Genomic DNA, 21,503 nt, shown 5'->3' with positions numbered 1-21,503 from the left:
TAAAGCAGAAATATATTTTCTAATGTTTTTAGTGATGGAAGGTTTCTCTTTTCTTAAAAAAGAGAGAGAGAGAGAAAACCTTCAAATTGAATTCATACCCCAAATTTGGAAGTAGAATTCTGTACAGTTGATGCTAAAAAGAACAAAATAAGACCATTATCTTTCAAAAGAGATCTACTTTATACAAGGTCAGAACCTGTAACTTCAAAGGCATAGGGAAGTCCCATAGAGGAAACTGACCTTTCCACACCAGAATGGTTTCCTCTCTGTAACTTACAGTCTCGTATTACCCAGTGCCAAGTTGTTGAATACACAGACACATATGCTTTCATAGTGCTCTCAGGTACTGAAACCAGATTAACATGTAAGTAGGAAATATTTAACAAAATTAAAATACAACAGAACATAGATAATGTTAACAGGTGGTTTTCAAAGTAAGTAGGCAGCCTGTAGGGATGCTTTGTGTATGATTTACTGGGGCCCATTTCTATTTGTTTGACATCATTTGCTGAGAACACTGAAAGGTTAAATTTCTTGCCTAGGGTCATATAAGCCAATATTGATCACAGAAGGGATTTAAACCAAGGTCTTCCTCGTCCCATTGATAGCTTCTATGTATTAGGCTACACTGGATCTCCTACTCTATGTAGCAATCCCCTCATGAATTTGTGATTTCACTTAAACTCACCTTGTGTAGCAGAAAATCATGAGATGAAGAGTTAGGAAATCTGGGCTGTAGTCCCAGGCTAGCTCACAGTAGGACATTTAACTCATCAAGTAACATAAATATTAGATGTTTGTTTGTGGGTTGCAATAATAGTAATTTAACAAAAGCAAAATAATAGCAAACCTAAGTGTGTAAGTGTTTCCCTTCGATGCTGATGCTTGCAAGTGTGCTCCCCTTCCTACCAACCTCAAGTCTTTTCAACATTTGCCCAAAGCAGACACAAATGTGGTCGACATTTGCTTAGTCCCCCCTCCCCTGTTCCTAAGAGGTAACAGCGTAAGACTTGGCTAGTTCCATCTCTGCCAATGAACTAGCTCTATAATGGTTGTTGTCCTTCATTCTTGAAAAGGACCAAAATGACATCCCCATGATAAAGTCAAGTTTCAGTGTGTCTGACTGTGGCTGATCAGATCACTATGAGTTCAGAATGCTCTACCACAGATTGGACACAGATAATCGTACGAACATTTGGGATGGATACTCCAAATTTACACATCCTACATTTCCTTTTGCTGTCTCAATTCTGCTTTGCTCAAAGAGCACAGCACCCTTTCTGATATGGGCATACCTTGGTGAGCGGTTCTGTGCCAATGTCTCTCATGTTGCACAATCAACTCCAAACTTCTGGAGAATGTCCTTGTAGCACTTCTGACTACTAGGTGATCGCCTACCCCATGTGAGTTCTCTAGAGAACAGTCTTTTTAGCAAGCGTACATTTTGCATTCGAACAACATGGCCAGCCCATTAGAGTTGCACTCTCTGAAGCATACTTTGAATGCTTGGCAGTTCAGCTCAAGCAAGGACTTCAGTGTCTGGTGTCTTATCCTGCCAGGCAATCTTCAGCATCTTCCTAAGACAATTCAAATGGAAGTCATTCAGTTTCCTGACATGGCGAGGTAGGACATGGCATGGTAGGCTGTCCATGTTTCACAGGTATGCAACAATGAGGTCAGCACAATCTGACTAGCCATATTACCTCCACCAGTCTCAATTTCTTGACATGTAAAATGAATGATACCTAAGAACCACCCCCATACTCAATCCTATGATAACTGACTGCCTCAACGTCTTCCCAATTTACCATCTCCAAAGTTAAGGCAATAATACTTGCCTTCCAAACATGGGAGACAGCATTGTATAAGGTATAGAGAACCAGTCTCAAAGCCAGGAAGGGCTCTGATACATAGCAGCAGTGACACCCTGGACAAATTGAGTGACCTGCCAGGGTTCTAGTCTGCTCTCTAAGATGAAATCAGAGAGAAGGGAATGTTCTGCATTGGAAGAGGGAGTTTCTTCTACCACAGAAGTCATGGATCCCCCTCTGTCCTTTCTAAGAATGTCATGAACATTCATAACATCATGTTAAGAAAATTTATGCTTTTCTGTTCCTACTGTTACTAAGGTCATTTTCATTCTTCCTTCATTCCAAATATAGGGTGTGTTGGGGTTTTTAACCTTCTTTTTTTTAAATTCTGACATGCCAATTGTTCCTTTGACACTAAAAGTTGACTTTGTATGTGGTTTCTTTTTTTTTCTCTTTGTTTTAGCTACTTGCTATCAGGACAAGGGAAGATTATACCAAGGTACCATCAATGTCACGGTATCAGGCATTCCTTGTCAGAAATGGAGTGAACAGGTGAGCTTTTAAAAGACTCCAGGCACTCAGAAAGAAAATTATTTGTTGCTTAGCTATTTCACCTCTATTTTTTCCATTGCCTTTCTCCATCTACAAGCTTCTGCTTAGTGCATGAGTTCTCAGCAGTAGATTCCTATCCATGGGTAGATAGAGATGTCCTAAGAGATTTCCTAGTCAATTGCTGCTAAACCCTGCCTCCTCACCCTCTACCTCAATTCATATAGGTTTTGTGGATTCCATTTCAGAGTCAAGTGAATTGTACATCCTTTCAGAGATATACTCATCAGTGTCTAATCATCTGATTGATCTGATGAAGGGAAGGGGAAGGAGAAAGGAATCATCTGATCTAATGAAAATTAAAGCAAATCAAAGCTCTCAATGTCTGGATTTGATTTGGAAATAATCAGCTGTATAGACTAAGGATCAGACATTGCCATTCTTTTTTTTTTCACCAGGTCCCCCAAGCACACAGAAGGACCCCTCAGATGTTCCCTGAGCTATCAAACGCAGAGAATTATTGCCGAAACCCAGGAGGAGACAGGGAACGGCCCTGGTGCTTCACAAAGGACCGAGCTGTAAGATGGGAGTACTGTGCTGTACCTCTCTGCACCAGTGGTAAGCAGGAGCAGGGCTTCAATTAGTTCAGGTACTAAATAGCAGGTATTGATCATGATAGCCTGGAAAGTAGCCTACAACAAAAAATTATTCTAATGTCTGGCAGAACTTTAGTCTAACTCTTTGTCTAACACTCATTTTTGTCTAATATTCTTAGAGGGGTTTCCTCTTGCACTGAATTTTTTTAAACAATTTTAATTAAAAGTTCTGAATTCCAAATTATATGCATCCCTCCCTCCCTTCCTGAGATGCAAGAAATCAGATATAGGTCATACATGTCTTGCACTAATTTTGGGGTTCACACTTACCTATTCTAACACCGGTAAATAGAATATCCAGTTTGGAAAAGTCCTGCAAGATTTAAGAAGTCCAAATTCTACCCATTAGTCAAGTCAATGAACTTTTTTTAAAGCATTTACTGTCTTCTAGGCACTCTGTTAAATGCTGGGAACATAAATACAAGCAGAAAGAAAGACAGCCCTTGCCCTCTAGGAGTTGATATTCTAATGTGGGAAGACAGTACGCAAAAGGGATCTGATGGGTAAAGAGGGAGAAGGTACCTGAGCAAGGGCATGGGAGAAAAAGTCAGGGATGCAGCCTGGAGATGAATGATGACATGACTGGTCTGGACCTCTTTCGTAAGATGAAAGTTCTGGGGAAAATCTGTCAATAAGAGGAAGAGATTACAGGTAGGGAGAGTATTTCCAATGTGGAAAGTAATCCAAGGTGAAGAGGTTTCTATGACATGGTAGAGAAAGTCTCATGGAGATGAGTCAACTTCTGTGACAAGGCTAGCTTCTGAAGGAAATACTACTGACCATCTAATGGGGTAGCCCTGCTTAAATTGTTAGACAACTTTTTTTAATTCAGTAAAGATTTGCCTATCTATAATTTTTGCCTATTGGTTCTCACAAAAGTAAATCTATTTATTATGCCCATTGATAGAATGGTATGGTAGAAACTTATAGTCATAGGACTCAAATTTGAATCTAACATTATTTCATGCCTGTGTCACCATGGGCTAATCACTTATCTCCTCTAGGCCTTAATTTTCTTATCTGTGAATTGGGGATATTGTACTAAGTGATGTCTGAGGTCCCTTTCTGATTTGAATCTACAACCTTTAGTTTTATTTTTGTTTCTTAAATAGACCTGTGATTTCAGTGGTATAGGCTGCTGTTGATTAGGGAATATCTACATCAAAGTAGACCAGCATCGACTTTGGAACTTAGTGTTAGAGAGTTATTGGGATACTGTGAATGGAAGTGACTTGCCCAAGGTAACACAGCCATTATGTGTCAAAATCAGGTCTCCCTAAGCCCACTGCACTACACTGCCTCTTGGTTCAAAGATATTAATCTGAAAATCAAAAAATACATTCTCTTCTATAAGAGAAGTCTAGATATCCATGGGGGAAAAGATAGCCCTAGACATAAAATTAGGCAAAGTGCAAAAAGCAAAAGTCAACATTACATTATGTATGTCAGATTACGTGGCTGTTGTTATTCAATCACTTAGTTGTGTCCAGCTCTGTGATCCCAAGGACCATAGCAGACCAGGCCCTTCTATCATCCACCATCTTCCAAAGCTTATCCAAGTTCATGTTCATGGTTTCTGTGACCTTATCTATCCATGTCAATTTCTGCCACGCCCTTCTCCTTTTGCCTTCAGTCTTTCCCAACATCAGGGTCTTTTCCAAGGTATCTTGTCTTCTCATTTTGTGGTCAAATATTTAAGTTTTAGTTTCAGGATTTGTTCTTCCAGTGAACAGTCTGGATTAATTTCTTTAAGATCACACTGCAGCTTAAATGATTAGCACTGAAATATTTGTTCACAAATTAAAACCCAAATCCTCAATAATTCCTCTTTTACCCATGCTTAGGTGAGCCATCATATCTCAGAATTATACCTTCTCACCTTCAAGTTACCTCTTTTCAGCTACATGCTTCATAGGATGAAACAGAAAACATGATAAATTAATGTTATGTACACCATAAACAATTAATAAATACTTTTGCATTTAATCATTATCTTCTTTGTTTTCTAAGTTATTTTCCCACTTCTAAACCTAGTTATCTTGCTAGTAGGGCTTCAATCAGTCATGGTAAAACAGAGAGGCAATGAAATATACTGGAGAGAGATTAGAAAGTTAGCCAGAGAGTGAGGAAGACTAGTCCAAATCCTACTTCTAACACAGCCTAGAGGCCTGATCCTGGGAGCTGTCAGTGCTCCAGTCAAGATTAATTTACAGAGAAGCAGATCTGCACTGGTGGAAGGTCTTTCCACACCAGGAATCCCCTCCACACTAATGAAATCACATTCAGATATGTGTACATAATTATGCACATAATTAATACTGTATTATATATAGTTAATATGTATTTATATAAACATATAATTAAATTCATGAGATACCATATAAACTGCTGTGTAAACATCAGCTATTTTTATTACTTCTGATCACTTGACCTGCTATTGAAAAGCTCTGATGCCTCCATGCTGAAGAATGTGTCTGTACTGATCATCCTAATGATACATTTTACAGGAGAGAATGACCCTCAAGAACTGGCTATAATAAAGTATTTCCTTTTAACCTCTGCTTTTGTGGGAGCTGGGGAGGGCCATGGAAGGTGATCTTCTGGGATGTCTGGGTAAAGGAAGCATACTTTTGACAAAAATTCAAGATCACTTAATGTTCATGGCTGTAGTTATAATGTTCCAAGAGATACGTCGAGATAAAATCATTCCAGGTCTGGGTTCTAGTCCTGTCTGTATGACATCTGTGTGACCTTGGGTAAACCACTTGACTCTCCCTCCTTAGACTCCTCATCAGCACCCAATTACAGGAACAATCTTTTACCTCTTTTTGTATGCCTGGTGCAGCAATGCAAGGCAGCTAGTAGGTACTTAATAAATGCTTACTGATAGATCTGTCACATAAAAAAGGTAAACTAAACGAGATCTCAGGTCTCTTCAATCGTAAACATTTCTGCTTCAATGTAGTTTAAGACAACTCTTTGTCACAGTGGACAGTGCTGGACTTGGAATTAGGAAGTCCTGAATTCAAATCTAGCCTAGATACCTAACCCTGTGACCTTGGACAAGCCACTTAACCTAGGTCTGCCTCAGTTTTCCCATCCACAAGATGAAGATAATAATAGTATTTCCCTCCTAGGGTTGTTGAAAGGAAAAAATGAAATGTGTATAAAGTGCTCTGTAAACTTTGTCCTAGTCAGGCCAGTGGAGAGAGTGCCAGGCCTGGAGTCAGAAAGTCCTGAGTTCAAATCTGTTTTCAGATACTCACTAGCTCTGTGACCCTGAGCAGGTTACTTAGCCCTGTTTGCCTCAGTTTTCTCATCTGTAAAATGAACTGGAGAAGGAAATAGCAAACCCCTCCAGTATCTTTGCCAAAGAAACACCAAACAGTGTCATAAAAGGTCAGACATAATTAAACAACAATTGTAATATTCAGGGACTGGTGTTGGTGTTTAGCTTAATGGATGAGTCAAGTGGGTAATCAGGAAGACTCCAGGCCCTAGGCACTTAACTCAGAATGTATGAATTCCTTCCCAGCTGACGTTCAGTTCACAACTTCCTTTCACGTTGGCCACTGAAGCAAAACCCCTCATTTTTTGTTTTCTCACAGCGTCCCCACTGGTAACAGTCAAGCCAAGTGCAGACGTTCCAAATGGGCCTTCTTCTTCATCTGCATTTTCGCCCACCTATTCGATGACTATCATCATTGCCATCATCTCCAGCTTTGCAGTGATTGGAATTCTCACCATGACTGCTCTCCTTTGCTGCCGCCGAAGGCGAAGACAGTGGAAAAATAACAAGAGGTAAAATTATTCTTTTCTTGAGTCAGCTCCTTCAAATAAGGAGAGAAATCTGCTTTAGAAAGCATAGCCGAGAGTAAGACTTGACTCCAGTTGTTTTCCTCAGTCCACCCTGTCATTAGTCATCCTGCTTTGCAAGTAATTATCAAAAATAATTTGGCCTCTCTTGGTCCTAGAAGATAGATGGGGAAGTACATAATTCCCCCTCTCCTTAGACAGAAGGAGGACTATAGGGACATGCTGTCAAACATGATTTTGTTGGTCAATTTTACTGAAACTATTTTTCCTTGTTACAAGGTAATATTCAATTAAGGATGAAGGTAGGTATCAGAAAATTATATTTTTTTAAAAACCATCAATTAAACTTTTTTTTTTTTTAAAGTAGTCATAAGTAGTCATGTCTTTTAGGACAAAGGCTTGTGAGATCATCTTTTATTTTCACCAAAATAGGTGTCTGGCAAATGTTAAAAATTGTTTTTACATGCAGCTGGGAAATAAGATACATAGGCAATGGAGTAAAGAAATCTACCTTGCCCTACAGGAAAATAGAAAGGGAAGGGGATGAGAGAAGATAGGAGGGCGGTTCATAGAAGAAAGGGCAGATTGGGGGAGGGAGTATTCAGAATGCACCTGGTCTTGGGGTGAGGGGAGAAGAAAGATGGGGAGAAAATTTGGGACTCAAAATCTTGTGGAAGTGAATGTTGAAAACCAAAAATAAATTAATTAATAAAACAATTTTTAAAAATTGTTGTTTGAAAGAATTAAAGAAGATTTAGATTTTTTCTTTTTGACCTACTTGGCAGGGTAGATAGTTCCAAACATGCTGGGTAGTTGTGTAACAATTATTTGGAACTATTGGTAGTCATTATGGAATGCGACAGATGATTTGAATACCAGTCAGTCAACAAGCATCTAATAAACACCTGTTCCTACTAGGCATTGCTTGAGGTATTGTGCACACAAGTACAAGGAATCAAACAATCCCAGTTGAACAACTGAAAAGATTCTTTGGAATCAGTCTAAAGTTAAATCTAGAGTATGTCCAGTAAAATGAAAGTTTCTTGTGGGAAAGGAATTTTTTTTTTTGTTTCATCTTTCTAGCCTCAGCACCTAGGACAAAGCTAGGCACATAGGTACTTGTATCACCGAGGCAATATTCACAGCACCAATGGTGACTATGAATATGCCAGTGTAGTTCTGAATCTCAAAGTATAAGAAAAATATTTATTCAGACCCCAGAAAGCCAAATCCCAATACCAGAAAGCCAAAGCTGTCATAATAATCAAGAAATCAATACACATTAGCACTGCAGGCCTTTCCCCCACTCCCTCACTGCTGGGGCCTTCCCACAAGCAAACACTCACAATCGCAGCTGTGCCTACCTGCCTGTGTCCTCTAACTGTTTTCACCAACTTCCTCCCAGTTCTGCTCTACCTTTCCTGTGCCACCCTTCAACAAGCTTCTCCCACAACATGTGACTTAGGTTTCCATGATTTAAGTAGGTCACATGGGCCTATTAATGGGTGGGAAAGATCTTCAGATTAAGCAATACAGCACCTTTTAAGGGCTTATTGTGTTCATCGTATTCACACTTAGATGGCACTAGTGCAAGATATGACCTTCCAGAAGGACTCCTTGGGTCCTTCCAACCTTTTTGACCAATAAACTGAGTATCCTTTGAGAGTATTATTGCTGGGTAGAAACAACAAAAGCAGTCTCTGCTTTAACCAATCTTGAGATGTTTATATTGCTCTTCTCTACAGGGAATCTGCAACTCCCACACTCACAACTCTCCCTTCTGAGCTCTTGCTGGACAGACTTCACCCCAACCCTATGTACCAGCGCATGCCACTCCTTCTGAACCCCAAACTCCTCAGCCTGGAGTATCCACGAAATAATATTGAGTATGTGAGAGATATTGGTGAAGGAGCATTTGGAAGGGTCTTTCAAGCAAGGTAAAGTTTCTGAAGAAAAATGTTCCTATTGTTGAAAAATATGAATCTTTCCCTTTGGAAGTGGTTTGGTGGCTTTTGTGAGGGTGTTGTGGGACATGAAATGTTGAATTTTGATGCATATAAAATTTTGTATGATAAATTATTAGATTTCTTGATGGAAGTTATTTGCCCATTTAATTTGGCATTTGGTATATGACAGAGAGTGGTGGCTAGGTGGCTCAAGGGATAGAGTTCAGGGGTGTAAAGTCAGGAAGACTCATCTCCTGGAGTTCAAATTTGGCTGACAGGGCTGAAAAATGACTGAATATACACACACACACACACACACACACACACAATTAAGGATCAAGGTACATGGGAAAGAAAATAAGTAATGAAGAACATGTGTAAACACAATCACACAGAACTGTACTTAAGAGTCAGTTAAACCCATTTGATCATTTAATGCTACAGAATGGGAACTGACTTAAAGACACAGGACCTGAGATCAAATTGTGGCTTTATCACTTACTACTCATTCATTGGTCCTTAGATAAGTCTCTTCACCTCTTTGAGTCTCACTTTCCTCATCTGTAAAATGAGGTGATTGGGATAGATGGCATCTAATACCTTTTCCAGCTCTAAAGTTGGGCTCCCATTATCCTTATATATTCGTACAATGACTTCTTAATATAGTGTGTCATTTTGGATAAACAATTTCCAAATTCACTTACTTATTTTTTGCTATATTTTTTTCACTTCATTTAAAGATTGATTTAAATCACTGTTTTAAAGATTATTCTCAAATTTTCTTCTCTTACAGATAATAAACCTCCTGATTATGGTGTAAGAATAAGGCACAAGTTTAAGAGCCAGACCATGTTAGTGGTGGTCCTAGTAACTTGTTACTTAGGTTGGGCCAAGTAACTTCTCCTCTTTCAGGCCCAGGTTCCTCATCTCTTGACTAAAGATTACTATAGAGTAATCATAGAGACCAGATTATCTTCAATGTCCCTTTAAACTCTCACATTTTGTGGTTCTGTATAGATTAATAGATTAATTCCATTAAAAAAAAAGAAGAGATAAAATGAAATGTGTGTTTCAAAAAAATGAAAAAGTGTCCTAGGAGGAAAGGACCATTTTGGATTGCAACATTTCTTTTCATTCCTTGATAACTATTATTCTCATTTTCACGACTGTTTTATGTCCCTCCTAAAATCTTTTCTTTAACAGGTGGTCAAGTCTTAAATGTTCAATTAGACCTGAAAAAATATGATCCCCCCCCACACTTACCAAGGCCATTGGACACCTTCCATTAGGCTCCTTGAAGCAATACAGATAGCAGCAGAGCCTGGTGATGCTAAGATCTTCAGTAGCTCATAAATTCTATCCCACAAAACAATATATTTTTCCAAGTTGTACCTAAGAGGAAAGTATTGTCAATAACCTCCAAGTTGCAGCTGTCATGACTCAAGGTTGGGGAATTCTAAGCCAGATTTATTATTTGGAGGCACATTAGAAATGTTGGTCCTAGGGCAGCAAAGTGGCACAATGGATAGAGCACCCTGGAGTCAGGAGGACCTGAGTTCAAATCTGGTCTCAGAAACTTACTAGTTAACTCCACCCCCCAAAAAAAAACACAACAAATTTTGGTCCTGGAATCGTCTTCTCACATTATATTGCTTTAATAAATCAAGATAAAATGTTGAATTTATCTTAACTTCTTTCTTATGGAATCCGATCTCTGTTAGTAAGAGAGAGCACTCCTCATATCATCTTAGAGCTGGGGTTCTTAACCTGAGCTCTACAGGCAGATTTCAGGGGTTCTATAAAAGGGGAAAATACATCTTGATTTTTATTTTTAATACTCTTTAACTGGAATTTAGCATTTCCTTCAATCATTTAAAAAGAACATTTTGAAAAGGGTTCCATAGATTATGCCAAATGCACCCATGACATGCACAAAAAGATTAAGAATGCCAGGTGGAGGAGGGCAGGAGGTCCTAATGGATAAAGCTTTCTACATGGAGTCAGAAAGTCACATTTTTCATGCAGCCACTCTCTGGTGATGTGACTCTGGGTATGTTACTTAATTTCTGATTCCCTCAGTTTCTTCATCTATAGAATGGGGATATTAATAGCAATTATGCCATAGAATTTTTGGGACCAAATGGGATACTATACTTAAATTATTTTGCAAACCGTAACATCATCCTCTCCTTTGAAGAAGCATTCATATTGGTCTGAGTATAGACCACATCTCTAAAATAAAATCTCTCTGAAAAGGAAAAAAAAAAAATCACTGAAATAATACCATTTTTAGGCCATCTTAATGTTAAAACCAGAACTGGGGAGAAGTCAAACTTGGCATTGTTTCTGAAGCCTCTCTTTGGATAAGTACAACAATTGTATTTTCAGTATGGAAGATGGGGGTAGGCTGCAGTATCCAGAAACACTGACCTCCATTTTTGATTCTCAGAGCTCCTGGCCTACGCCCTTATGAGCCTTTTACCATGGTGGCAGTGAAAGTGCTGAAAGAAGAAGCCTCAGCAGATATGCAGGCGGATTTCCAGAGGGAGGCGGCCCTCATGGCGGAGTTCGATCATCCAAACATCGTTAGACTCCTAGGTATGAGAGGAACGTGCATGATCAGGTCTCTCCTTGGGAAGCTATGGATTTTTCCTCAAGTTGCCCCTCCTGAAACTCAGATCAGCTGTGGTGACTGTAAGGGTGGTGCTCCCCTCACTCACTTAGGGAAATTTGGATAATTTACAATGAAAAGAATTACAGTGGTGAGGCATTGCTGGTGGGACACAATGAATTAGCGATTACAGAATCAGGTCATTTAAAGCCAAAGTGGTTTTCAGAGATCTTTGAATCGAAGTTCCAGGGGTGGAGAACCTGTGGTCTTCAACCAACATGTGGCCCTTTGACTGTCCGCACTTGAGGACCTAGAGGGCCACACGTGGCCTCGATGGTGCAGGTTCCCCATCCTTGGCAAACTCTCCATTTTGAGGATAGTACCTGTGAAATTCCCCTCTTACAAGTGGGGTTCCCAGAAGTCTGAAGACTGATTTTGGCCAGTGAAAACCTCATTCCACATCATTTACCCCGACAGGTATACATAGTAAAACTAGGAATTCAGGCTAGGTGGATAGAGAACACTCTCTAGCTTATAACTTCTCTGTCTCTTTTGCATTGAACCCTAAGTGCTATACTTTGTCCAGCAAAATCTTCAACCCCCCTACAAACAGATGAGGATGCTGAAATGTGGAGGACAGGAAATGACTAAGGTCACACGGGGTTAAGTAGCATAGTGAGGAATTGAGCGCCGGGGTTCCATGATGCTATTTCCAACGATCTTGACGCTATATCACACTTTCTCTCACACAAGAGCAATATATTTGTGATATATTGTGATATAGCAATAAAAGGTGATTTATTACACTGGATCAAATGAATATCACCAGAATTAGTTGTGATGGCCTTTGAGGCATCGTGGTTACCACTTTCTTTTTTATTTCTCCATTTTCTCCCTTTCTTGCTTCCATTCTGGATGACCAGTTATCAGATAATATTATAATGAGCTGGTGAGAAATGATCTCTGAAGGTATATACCTTCTGACTCTAAAATTCCATAATTCTCTCTTTTTTGACTGTGTATTAGAAATCTGCACATGGCACCTATGGGCATTCTTTAGACCCCATATAGGTACTCATAGGCCAAAAAATGGTAAAACGTGCCCAGTGATTAGACGCATATACTAGAAGTCATGTGACCTGCTACTTTATAACAGTACTCCCAATGATAAGTCACATCACTGCTCATGCAGTTCAGTCTCTCCATCCATACAACACCTTTTTTTGGCTGGTGTCAGAAAGGGAAAGACGTCTGGAATACACTTTGCATTTCTCAGGGGTAAAATGAAGCTATAGGTAAGCAAAAGGTGGGTTTGGTATAACTCCAACAAAAAGCTAGCTACTCTGTGATAAAACTGTCCCATTCCCTCAATTCTTTCTTTTTTGAGTTGATGCTTAAGGCACATTTAATATCTATATTACTGCTTGATATTTCATGTGTGTGTGTGTGTGTGTGTGTGTGTGTGTGTAAAATAGAAAACATTATATAATCCTTTACATTCATTGTCTGATATGACCTTTGCAACATCCAAGTCAGGTAATGGCAATAATAACTATTACTATTACAGTCATGTTTATATAGCACATTAAGGTTTACAAAGCGACGTATATATTATATATGGAGCAGCTAGGAGGGCACAGTGAATAAAGTGTTGGGCCTGAAGTCAGGAAATCATGAGCTCAAATCCATCCTTGGGCACTGACTAGCTATATGACCTTGGGCAAATTACTTCTGTTTACCTCCATTTTCTTATCTGTAAAATGGGGATAATAATAGCACCTACTTCCCACAGTTGTTTTAAGAACTAAATGAGATAATTATAAAGCATTTAGCACAGTGCTGGGCACATAGTAAGCACTACATAAATGTTAGCTAGTATGTGTATGTATACATATTCATGTGTCTATGTACATGTGAATGCACATGCATGCATATACATGAATACATACACATATGTGTAATGTATATGTAAATTGTGTGCATGTAGGATTTGATTCTCAAAACAACTCTGTGAGTAGGTACAATATTATTACCCCCAGTTTGCAGATGAGGGAACTAAGGTAGGCAAAGTTTGTGACTTTCCTAGGGTCGCACAGCTGGAAAGGTTCCTGAGGCAGGATTTGAACTCAGGACTTCTTGATTCCAAGTATAGCTCTCCATCCACTACTCCAAATAGCTGCCAGTCAGATGTAATCCAACTAGACAGTTGAAGACATTGGAATTCAAAGGGCTGAGTGACTTGGTCAATAGTTCATAAGTCGCAGAACCAGATTCACCCCCTATATCCCCTGAGTTTGGGATTCTTCTCACTCCACCATGCTGCCTTCCTACAGAGTGCTGCATACAATTTTCACATATATTCTATTGTATCCTCACAGCTCTTTAATTTTTAAGAGTTTTATGGAAATACAGGCTTACAAATGATTTTTTAAAATCTTACACAGTTATGTATTATAAGCACTGACAAAACACTTTTACATATAACCTTTACATAAGTTTATTAGTAATATGACACCAGACATCTGTTTTCCTAGATTCGAACATAAAGAACCAACTTGAAAGTACAGGAAAAGGCAACCCAATGCATTAATTCGCTGGCCCTTCTTTGCCTTTTTTCTGTTACTTCCTATTTCCCCTTTGTGAAATCCTCTATTAAAAACAAACAAAAAAAAATCTCACAGTTCTACTGTGAATCTTTTGGTTCCATTCATTACTATCTCTGGTTTATTTCTGACATACACCGTATTCCTGAGAGAGGATGGAACAGTGTTGGAGTCAGGAAGACCTGAGTTCAAATCCTTACTACTACTAGCTGTGTAACCCTGGGTAAATCACTTTACTCCGTAGGCCTCAGTTTCCTCATCTGTAAAATGAGGGAGTCGGACTCAGTGATCTCTATGATCCCATGTTCCTGAAATACTCACAGGGCATTGTTTACTATGTCACAAAGATTGGCTGCTTGGGGAAGGGGTAGAGTACTAGACCTAGTGTTAGAAAGATTTGAGTTCAAGTTCCACCTCAAACACTCACTAGCTGTGTGACCCTGGGCAAGTCACTTTACCTCCTTCAATTGGGATCCATACTGGCATCTACTTCCCAAGGTTGTTGTGAGGACCGTATGTGATAATATTTGGAAAGAGCTTTGAAAACCTTAAAGTGCTACTATATAAATGTTTTTTATCATATTTTTATCACTTTTATTCTTCCTCCAAGCTACTGTCACAGCCTGGACCCCAAGAACAGGATAATAGGGAGGTCCTCCTGTAACTTGCTCTTTTAAAATGTGAAAGGGAAACTGCTGGACTGGACCCCAGGGGACTTAGAAGCCTCTCACAGATGCTTTCAAGCTCCAATCCCAGGTCCTGTTTACTGTCTCTCCAAACACTGAGTACTCAGCTCTGTTGAAGTATTTGGGATTTCACAATAACCCAGACCACTGGGAGTAATGAAGCATTGTCTTTCGATCACAGACTTTGCATGATTTAGGGATAAGCCCTACAGTATGCATGGCAACGTATCTCCTAGCAACAGACTGTCTATATTGCCCAATAGAGAGCTCAGAATGAGGCTGATGTTTGTGGAGGAATTCATGGAAATGCCACTGGCCGAGCCTTGTAAACACTCAATCTGGTTTTCCCAGTACTCATTCTTTTCAGTCGTATTCTCAACCACATTTCATGAACAGTTCCTCTTTCTTGGAAGGAAATAGCCTTGAGAAGAAAAAGAACTGGACAAAGTATTAAGGGACACTTGGGCTAGGATAACATTTCCTTTTTTAAAAAAATTTATTTTATTTTTAATTTATGGAATAAAACATTTCCATAATATAATATAATATAAAAAAGATGATTGCACACGAAACAGCAAAGCTTTTATGTACAATTTTCTATTCCTTTCACATATATAATAAAGGATAACATTTCCTGTGAAAAGAGCCTCATCAGTTTCCTAGATTAAGGTCTTGAGGTCCAAACACCAGTCTTTTCTAAGTACAATAAATACATCCCAGCATGGACATTCCAACACGCTTCAGTTTCTCAATCCATAAGTCAGAAAAAGCCATAAGTGCCTGAGATATTCATAGAATTCTGGAACTTAAGAGAACCTTAAATCATCTGGTCCCACCTCATCACTTTACAGATAAGGAAACTGCAGCCAGCTGCAGAGACTTGTTCTGAGATCCGTTAATGACAGAGCTACACCCAAAACTCAGGGTTTCTGATTCCCAGATTATGGTTTTTTCTGCTTGACCTTAAGAAGACCCACCATCCAGGAATACAGTGACAATTGTTAGAGGGAAATCCTTGCTCTTCTTAAGATAGGTTTGATGCAAAAAACACAATCGATTATAAATGTTGTGTGTCAGACAGCAAAGAATGATACCTACCACAGTACCTTGTACATAGTAGATAATAATTGTTAGTCATTATCAGTAATTCAATAGCAATTAAAGTTTATAAAATGATTTACATATATTATCTTCTTTGATAACAACTCTAGGAAATAAGTGCTATTATTAATCTCCATTTTACAGATGAGAAAACTGAAGCTCATAGAGGTATCTTGCCCACGATTACACAACTAGTTAATAGTCTAATGGGGAATTTATGCCCAGGCTTTATTCACACTAAGTGCGACTTTCTCATCAGATCCGTACTATGTTTGCTACTTTGGGAAAGAATGAGACACGCACAATCAACAACCTAGAAAACCAAAAGCAAGATCTTATTAAATACCGTCACAGGTAGAGTCGTATCTTATTTTTAGAGAAATTTCCGGAAGGAACATCCAATTAACCAGAGTAATAAAGTATAGCTATTTATTAATTTCTAATTGCATCAGTAGGGATACGCTAACTGATGAAGCCCCTAGAATGAGAAATCATAGTAAAATCTCAAAACCAGAGTTGGAAGTTAAGGGCTAGAAGGGTTGTATCAGAGATAAAGGGAAAGATTTGATACTCAAATTTTTACCTGCCTAAACCACACGAAAATGACATTTTCTCAATATAGTTCAGAACAAGAATTTCAAAAATTCTGTATTCTTTAGTGTCTCCAAAAATCTTAGGGCATTTTAAAATGTTATCTATTAATCCTTTAATATCTTCATTCATATGTCATCTTTTTATTATCATCACTTATAGAAAAATAATTGCAAGAATGCTTTTACACTTATATAACACCTTCCAGTTTTCAAAGCCCTGAACATATTATCACACTTGAGTCTTTCAGTGCCTGTAAGATTAATGCGACAGGTATTATTATCCCCATTTTATAGATCAATAAATTAGGCTAAAGAGTAAAGTATCACCAGTGGTTAGTTGACCACTAAATGACTGGTGTGGGACTTGGCTCCTGGTCCAGTGCTCTTTCCACCATCCACCTCAGACTGAAACAACAATGAAGCAAAAATGTAATTTTTCTAGTTCTTGACTCTTAAGATTGAAAGGAACTCAGAAGTCACCTAGTCAAAATCTCACTGGAAGGAAGGAAGGAAGGAAAGAAGGAAGGAAGGAAGGAAGGAAGGAAGGAAGGAAGGAAGGAAGGAAGGAAGGAAGGAAGGAAGGAAGGAAGGAAGGAAGGAAGGAAGGAAGGAAGGAAAAGAAAGAAAAAAAGAAATCCCCTACCGCATTCTCAACAAGTGAATATCTAACTTACAGAAGATTCATTACCTGCCAAGGCAATTTGGTAATTAGGTCATTGATCATAGACACCTAGAAAGAACCTCAGGAGTCCTCTAGTCCAATTTCTCATTTTACAGATGAGTAAATTGAGTCCCAGAGAGGTTAACTGATTTCTATAACTATCGCTTTTAATTTTTTCTGTCCTTATGTCTTTCTAAGGCAGCTAAGCAGCACAGTAGATAGAGCATAGGACCTGAGTTCAAATCTGTCCTCAGACACTGACTAGCTTTGTGACATTGGACAAGTCATTTAACCCTGTTTGTATGAGTTTCCTCGTCTGCAAAATGAGCTGGAGAAGAAAATGGCCAAGCCCTCCAGAGTATCTTTGCCAAGAAAACCCCAAATGGGAACACCAAGAGTCAGACACAACTAATCAAAAACAACAAAAATGTCTTAATGAGGCCCAAGATCTCATTACCTTTTTTACTTTCTATGTCACTTTTAACTTATATAGAACTTGCAGTCCACTAAGATCCTCAGATCTTTTTTACATAATACATTTTCTTAACCTGATTACAACTAATGCCAAGTAAAGTCCCAGGAAATAGTTGTTGCCCTTGGGCACAAGATGGAACCTTCTCTGCTAGCTCCTTTGCATTCCTTACAGAAGACACTTCCAGCTGAAAACCTACTAATGAGATGTTGTACTATCACATCAAAGGTCTTTTTTTCTTCCTTCCCTTTTTTTTGTTACATATTTCCACATTCTAAGTTCTTAGCATAGATGAAGATATCTCTATGCTTTCTCAGAATCTCTTCTTCTTCTTTATGGTCTCCCTTAATCATTTCCTTAACGTTGTCAAGGTTTCTCTCTACCACTCCCCTGCCCCAGTAGTTAGCCATACCTCCTGCCCTTTTCTACTTCAAGAAACCAATTTGTACTCAGTCTGTATTCCCTGAATCCTGCTATAATAACTTGAGCTTTTCCTAGGCTGCAAGGGGAAAGGACAGAGATGGTCAAGATGAGGTTTCTACAATATTAAGGAATATGATTGGGGGAGGGTATTGGAGGATAGGAAGAAGGGGAATATCCAAGCATTGGGATATCAGAAGAGCTCAAGACAGGAAGGTGTCATTGACAGGTCTGGCCAGGGATGGAGGTTCAAACAGGAGAGTACATCATGGTATTAAGAGATCTCAACAGTAGGCAGTATATGGAGGTCCAAAGAGGCAGGTAGTCAACTAACAGCAGGAAAATTTGGTAGTAAAACCTAGTTATGTGGACTGGCATTCAGGCATAGGATGCTAGTACCTAGAAAGACTGATCATAAGTCAAAGGCATAATTATAGAAGGATAAAGCAAGAATTCAGTTATTGAAAAATCTCTAAAGATCAATAGTAAAGGCCTGATATGAGTAATGGGCCTAGGGTTCCTTACCTTTCCTATATTCCAAGGTAGAGTTGAGGCCAGAATTGGGAATTAAATTGCCCCAATTATAAAATTTAGAGGGATATGGAACAGTGAAGCTGAGAGAACTCATTACATCTGTTATGTTGGAAACTCCCTTTTGGATACGGGTTGGATAGCTATTGATGACACTACAATTCTGTGATTTATGGTTATTATTTTTATTTTATGGTTATTATACTTTAACTCCAACAGCCAAGGCATAGTGATGTAGTAGAAGGAACACAGTCTCTAGAATCCAAGGACCTGTGAGCCAATCCCACATCTGACACTGGAATCACCATTTAACCTCTTTGGGCCTCAGTTTTCCCACCTATAAATGATGTACTTACATGATCTCTGAGGTCCCTTCTAGCAACAGATCTATGATCTATTGTGATCACTTTTCCTACCCTATATATGATCTGGCAGACATAACTGACCATACTGTTTTGGTTCTAGGAGTCTGTGCTGTCGGTAAGCCAATGTGCTTGCTGTTCGAATATATGGCCTATGGAGACCTCAATGAGTACCTCCGAAACATGTCACCTCGGACAGTGTGCAACCTCAGCCATAGCAACTTGGCTACCAGGGTCCGACTGTCCAGCCCAGGACCCCCTCCCCTATGTTGTGCTGAGCAGCTCTGCATTGCCAGGCAGGTAGCAGCTGGCATGGCTTACCTCTCAGAGCGCAAGTTTGTCCACCGGGACTTAGCCACCAGGAACTGTCTGGTGGGTAATAATATGGTGGTGAAGATTGCTGACTTTGGCCTTTCCAGGAATATCTACTCAGCAGACTACTATAAAGCCAATGAGAATGATGCCATCCCCATCCGTTGGATGCCTCCTGAGTCCATTTTCTACAACCGCTACACAACAGAGTCTGATGTCTGGGCCTATGGGGTGGTCCTTTGGGAGATATTCTCCTATGGCCTGCAGCCCTACTACGGGATGGCACACGAGGAAGTGATTTTCTATGTAAGGGATGGCAACATCCTCTCCTGCCCTGAGAACTGCCCACTAGAGCTTTACAACCTGATGCGTCTCTGTTGGAGCAAGCTGCCGGCCGACAGGCCCAGCTTCACCAGTATTCACCGTATTCTACAACGCATGTGCGAGAGGGCAGAAGCAGCAGTGGGTGTCTGATATGGGTTGAAGTCAAACAAAACACCTCATACCCCTATTTTCCCCCAATCATTTGGAGGGATCCAAAGCCAGAAGCTTGCCAATGCCAGAGTAGGGCAGAGCTATGGCAGGCACAGGTTCCTTGAGGCTTTGAAGGGAAAGGCTAAACTAGATGGTGACAAAATTCACATGGTAAAAAGACCACTTGTCAGTAGTGGTCCATTATACGGAGGGTACGCAATGTTCTAGAAAATAGAACCTACTTACTCCTCTCACCAAGGGAAAGTTATCATCCATGTTTTATCAATGATGATTTTCTCCTCTCATCTCCTCAATAGCTAACAGCAGCATCTGGTTTCTCTGCGTTAAGTGTCAGTATGAAATGGGGGTTACTGTTTTGATGAAATAAAATGGCCAATCGGATAAATGCTTAGGGCTGCTTTTGCCTTCCTCTTCTAACTTGTTTAGGTTCTTTAACATTGTTTTATCTTTGATTGGGATGTACTCTCTCTTTACATTTTTTTTATTTTGTATTCCCTTTTAACCATCTTAAATGTCATTTTTAAAAAATAAATGTGTCTCTTGTGTGTGGACTTTTGATTTCCTCCTGTATTAACACTTCATTCTTTACTGTTTCTTATTCCTTTGTTTCTTATCTAATAACTTCCCCTCCTTTAACTCATCAAAACTCTCTTCTAATCTTTCTTAGAAAATGTCTTCATATCCTAAGCTCTTCCCTTTTCTTAGTTATGTTTTTGGCTTTGGTTTTTGTTTTTTTTTTTTTTGTCTCAAACTCTTAAGCTTCTACTTCTCGTTTGCCAGAATGTTGTCCCTTCTTTGATTTCTAGAATATAACTGTGTGTGTGTGTGTGTGTGTGTGTGTGTGTGTGTGTGTGTGTGTATATATATGTATATACACGTACATGGGTGTATATGTCCACTAGTAAATTTTTCTTTCCCTTTTATTAGCTATTCCTCAGTCTTCTTTTCACCCTCTCTTCAGCATATAAAGAGAATTGGGGGATAAGGAGGACTAAGGAAGGGTTAAAATTTAGCAGATCATTATGTAAATACTTTCTGGAACCAAGTTCAATAGTTGTCTTCTGGACTGGTCTATGTACAGATTGGAGATGGAGCCTCACCAGGAACACTGGAGACAACATTTTTCTCAAGGCTGCTAATTTTCTTTTCTTTTCCTTTTTATAATCTGATGGGGAGAATTGCTTTCCCTCAGTTGTATTATCAGATTCTAGCAAACATTTCAGAAATATCTTCCAGATGGAAAATGATAGAAAGATGTACACGTGGACCTGAATTTGTTTCAAAACTGAATCTTTTCTCGTGCACTCTACTCTTGAGCATTTTGGGAGAAAAAAAATCCATCATGATGTTACCAATTTGGTTACGATTTACAAACTTATTGAGCATCGGCAGAAAGTATTATTCCCTCAAGCAGCTGGGGTCTCAAAAAGGCAGCTGTCCAGAGCCCCACATGATGTCTCATCTTTGGAATATATATGAACACCATGGATTTATTCTTGGAGGAGAATAGACGTAACTTCCTCTGGAAACTCAATTAAAGTGAAGAAAAAGGTATTCCAAGTGAATTTGGTGGTTGAATCAATATGAATTAAAAATCTGATTTAGAGAATATTTTGTGAAAGAATTATTTTAAAATATTTTTAGTAACTTAAAACTAGTCTAACAGTTTTATGAAATGGAAATTTTAGAAGGAAATTCTGTAGTGAATAAAGTACGGTACCTATCAGCTACATGTCAGTGATGCTCGGGGGGAAGGAACCTGCAGCCTCCAGGCCACATGTGGCCCTCTACATCCTCAAGTGTGGCCCTTTGACTGAATCCAAACATCACAAAGAGCCACACCTGAGGACTAGAGGGCCACATGTGGCCTCGAAGCCA

The 21,503-nt window shown here is 39.2% G+C and overlaps 1 protein-coding gene across 1 annotated transcript in view; it reads left to right on the top strand.

The window, feature by feature from the left end:
- Positions 1–21,195, top strand: part of MUSK (muscle associated receptor tyrosine kinase) — a 191,679-nt gene extending 170,484 nt beyond the window's left edge. Inside the window, exons 12-17 of the mRNA XM_072610563.1 lie at positions 2,275–2,363; positions 2,819–2,978; positions 6,625–6,817; positions 8,578–8,769; positions 11,228–11,376; positions 18,922–21,195. Coding sequence (XP_072466664.1) covers positions 2,275–2,363; positions 2,819–2,978; positions 6,625–6,817; positions 8,578–8,769; positions 11,228–11,376; positions 18,922–19,604 — 1,466 coding nt within the window. The 3' untranslated portion in view covers positions 19,605–21,195. The remainder of the gene's footprint in view (positions 1–2,274; positions 2,364–2,818; positions 2,979–6,624; positions 6,818–8,577; positions 8,770–11,227; positions 11,377–18,921) is intronic.
- Positions 21,196–21,503: the final 308 nt, after the last annotated feature.

This window comes from Notamacropus eugenii, chromosome 1, assembly GCF_028372415.1.
Source record: "Notamacropus eugenii isolate mMacEug1 chromosome 1, mMacEug1.pri_v2, whole genome shotgun sequence".
Taxonomy (NCBI): Eukaryota; Metazoa; Chordata; class Mammalia; order Diprotodontia; family Macropodidae; genus Notamacropus; species Notamacropus eugenii.
This window is presented reverse-complemented; position numbering and strand designations above follow the sequence as displayed.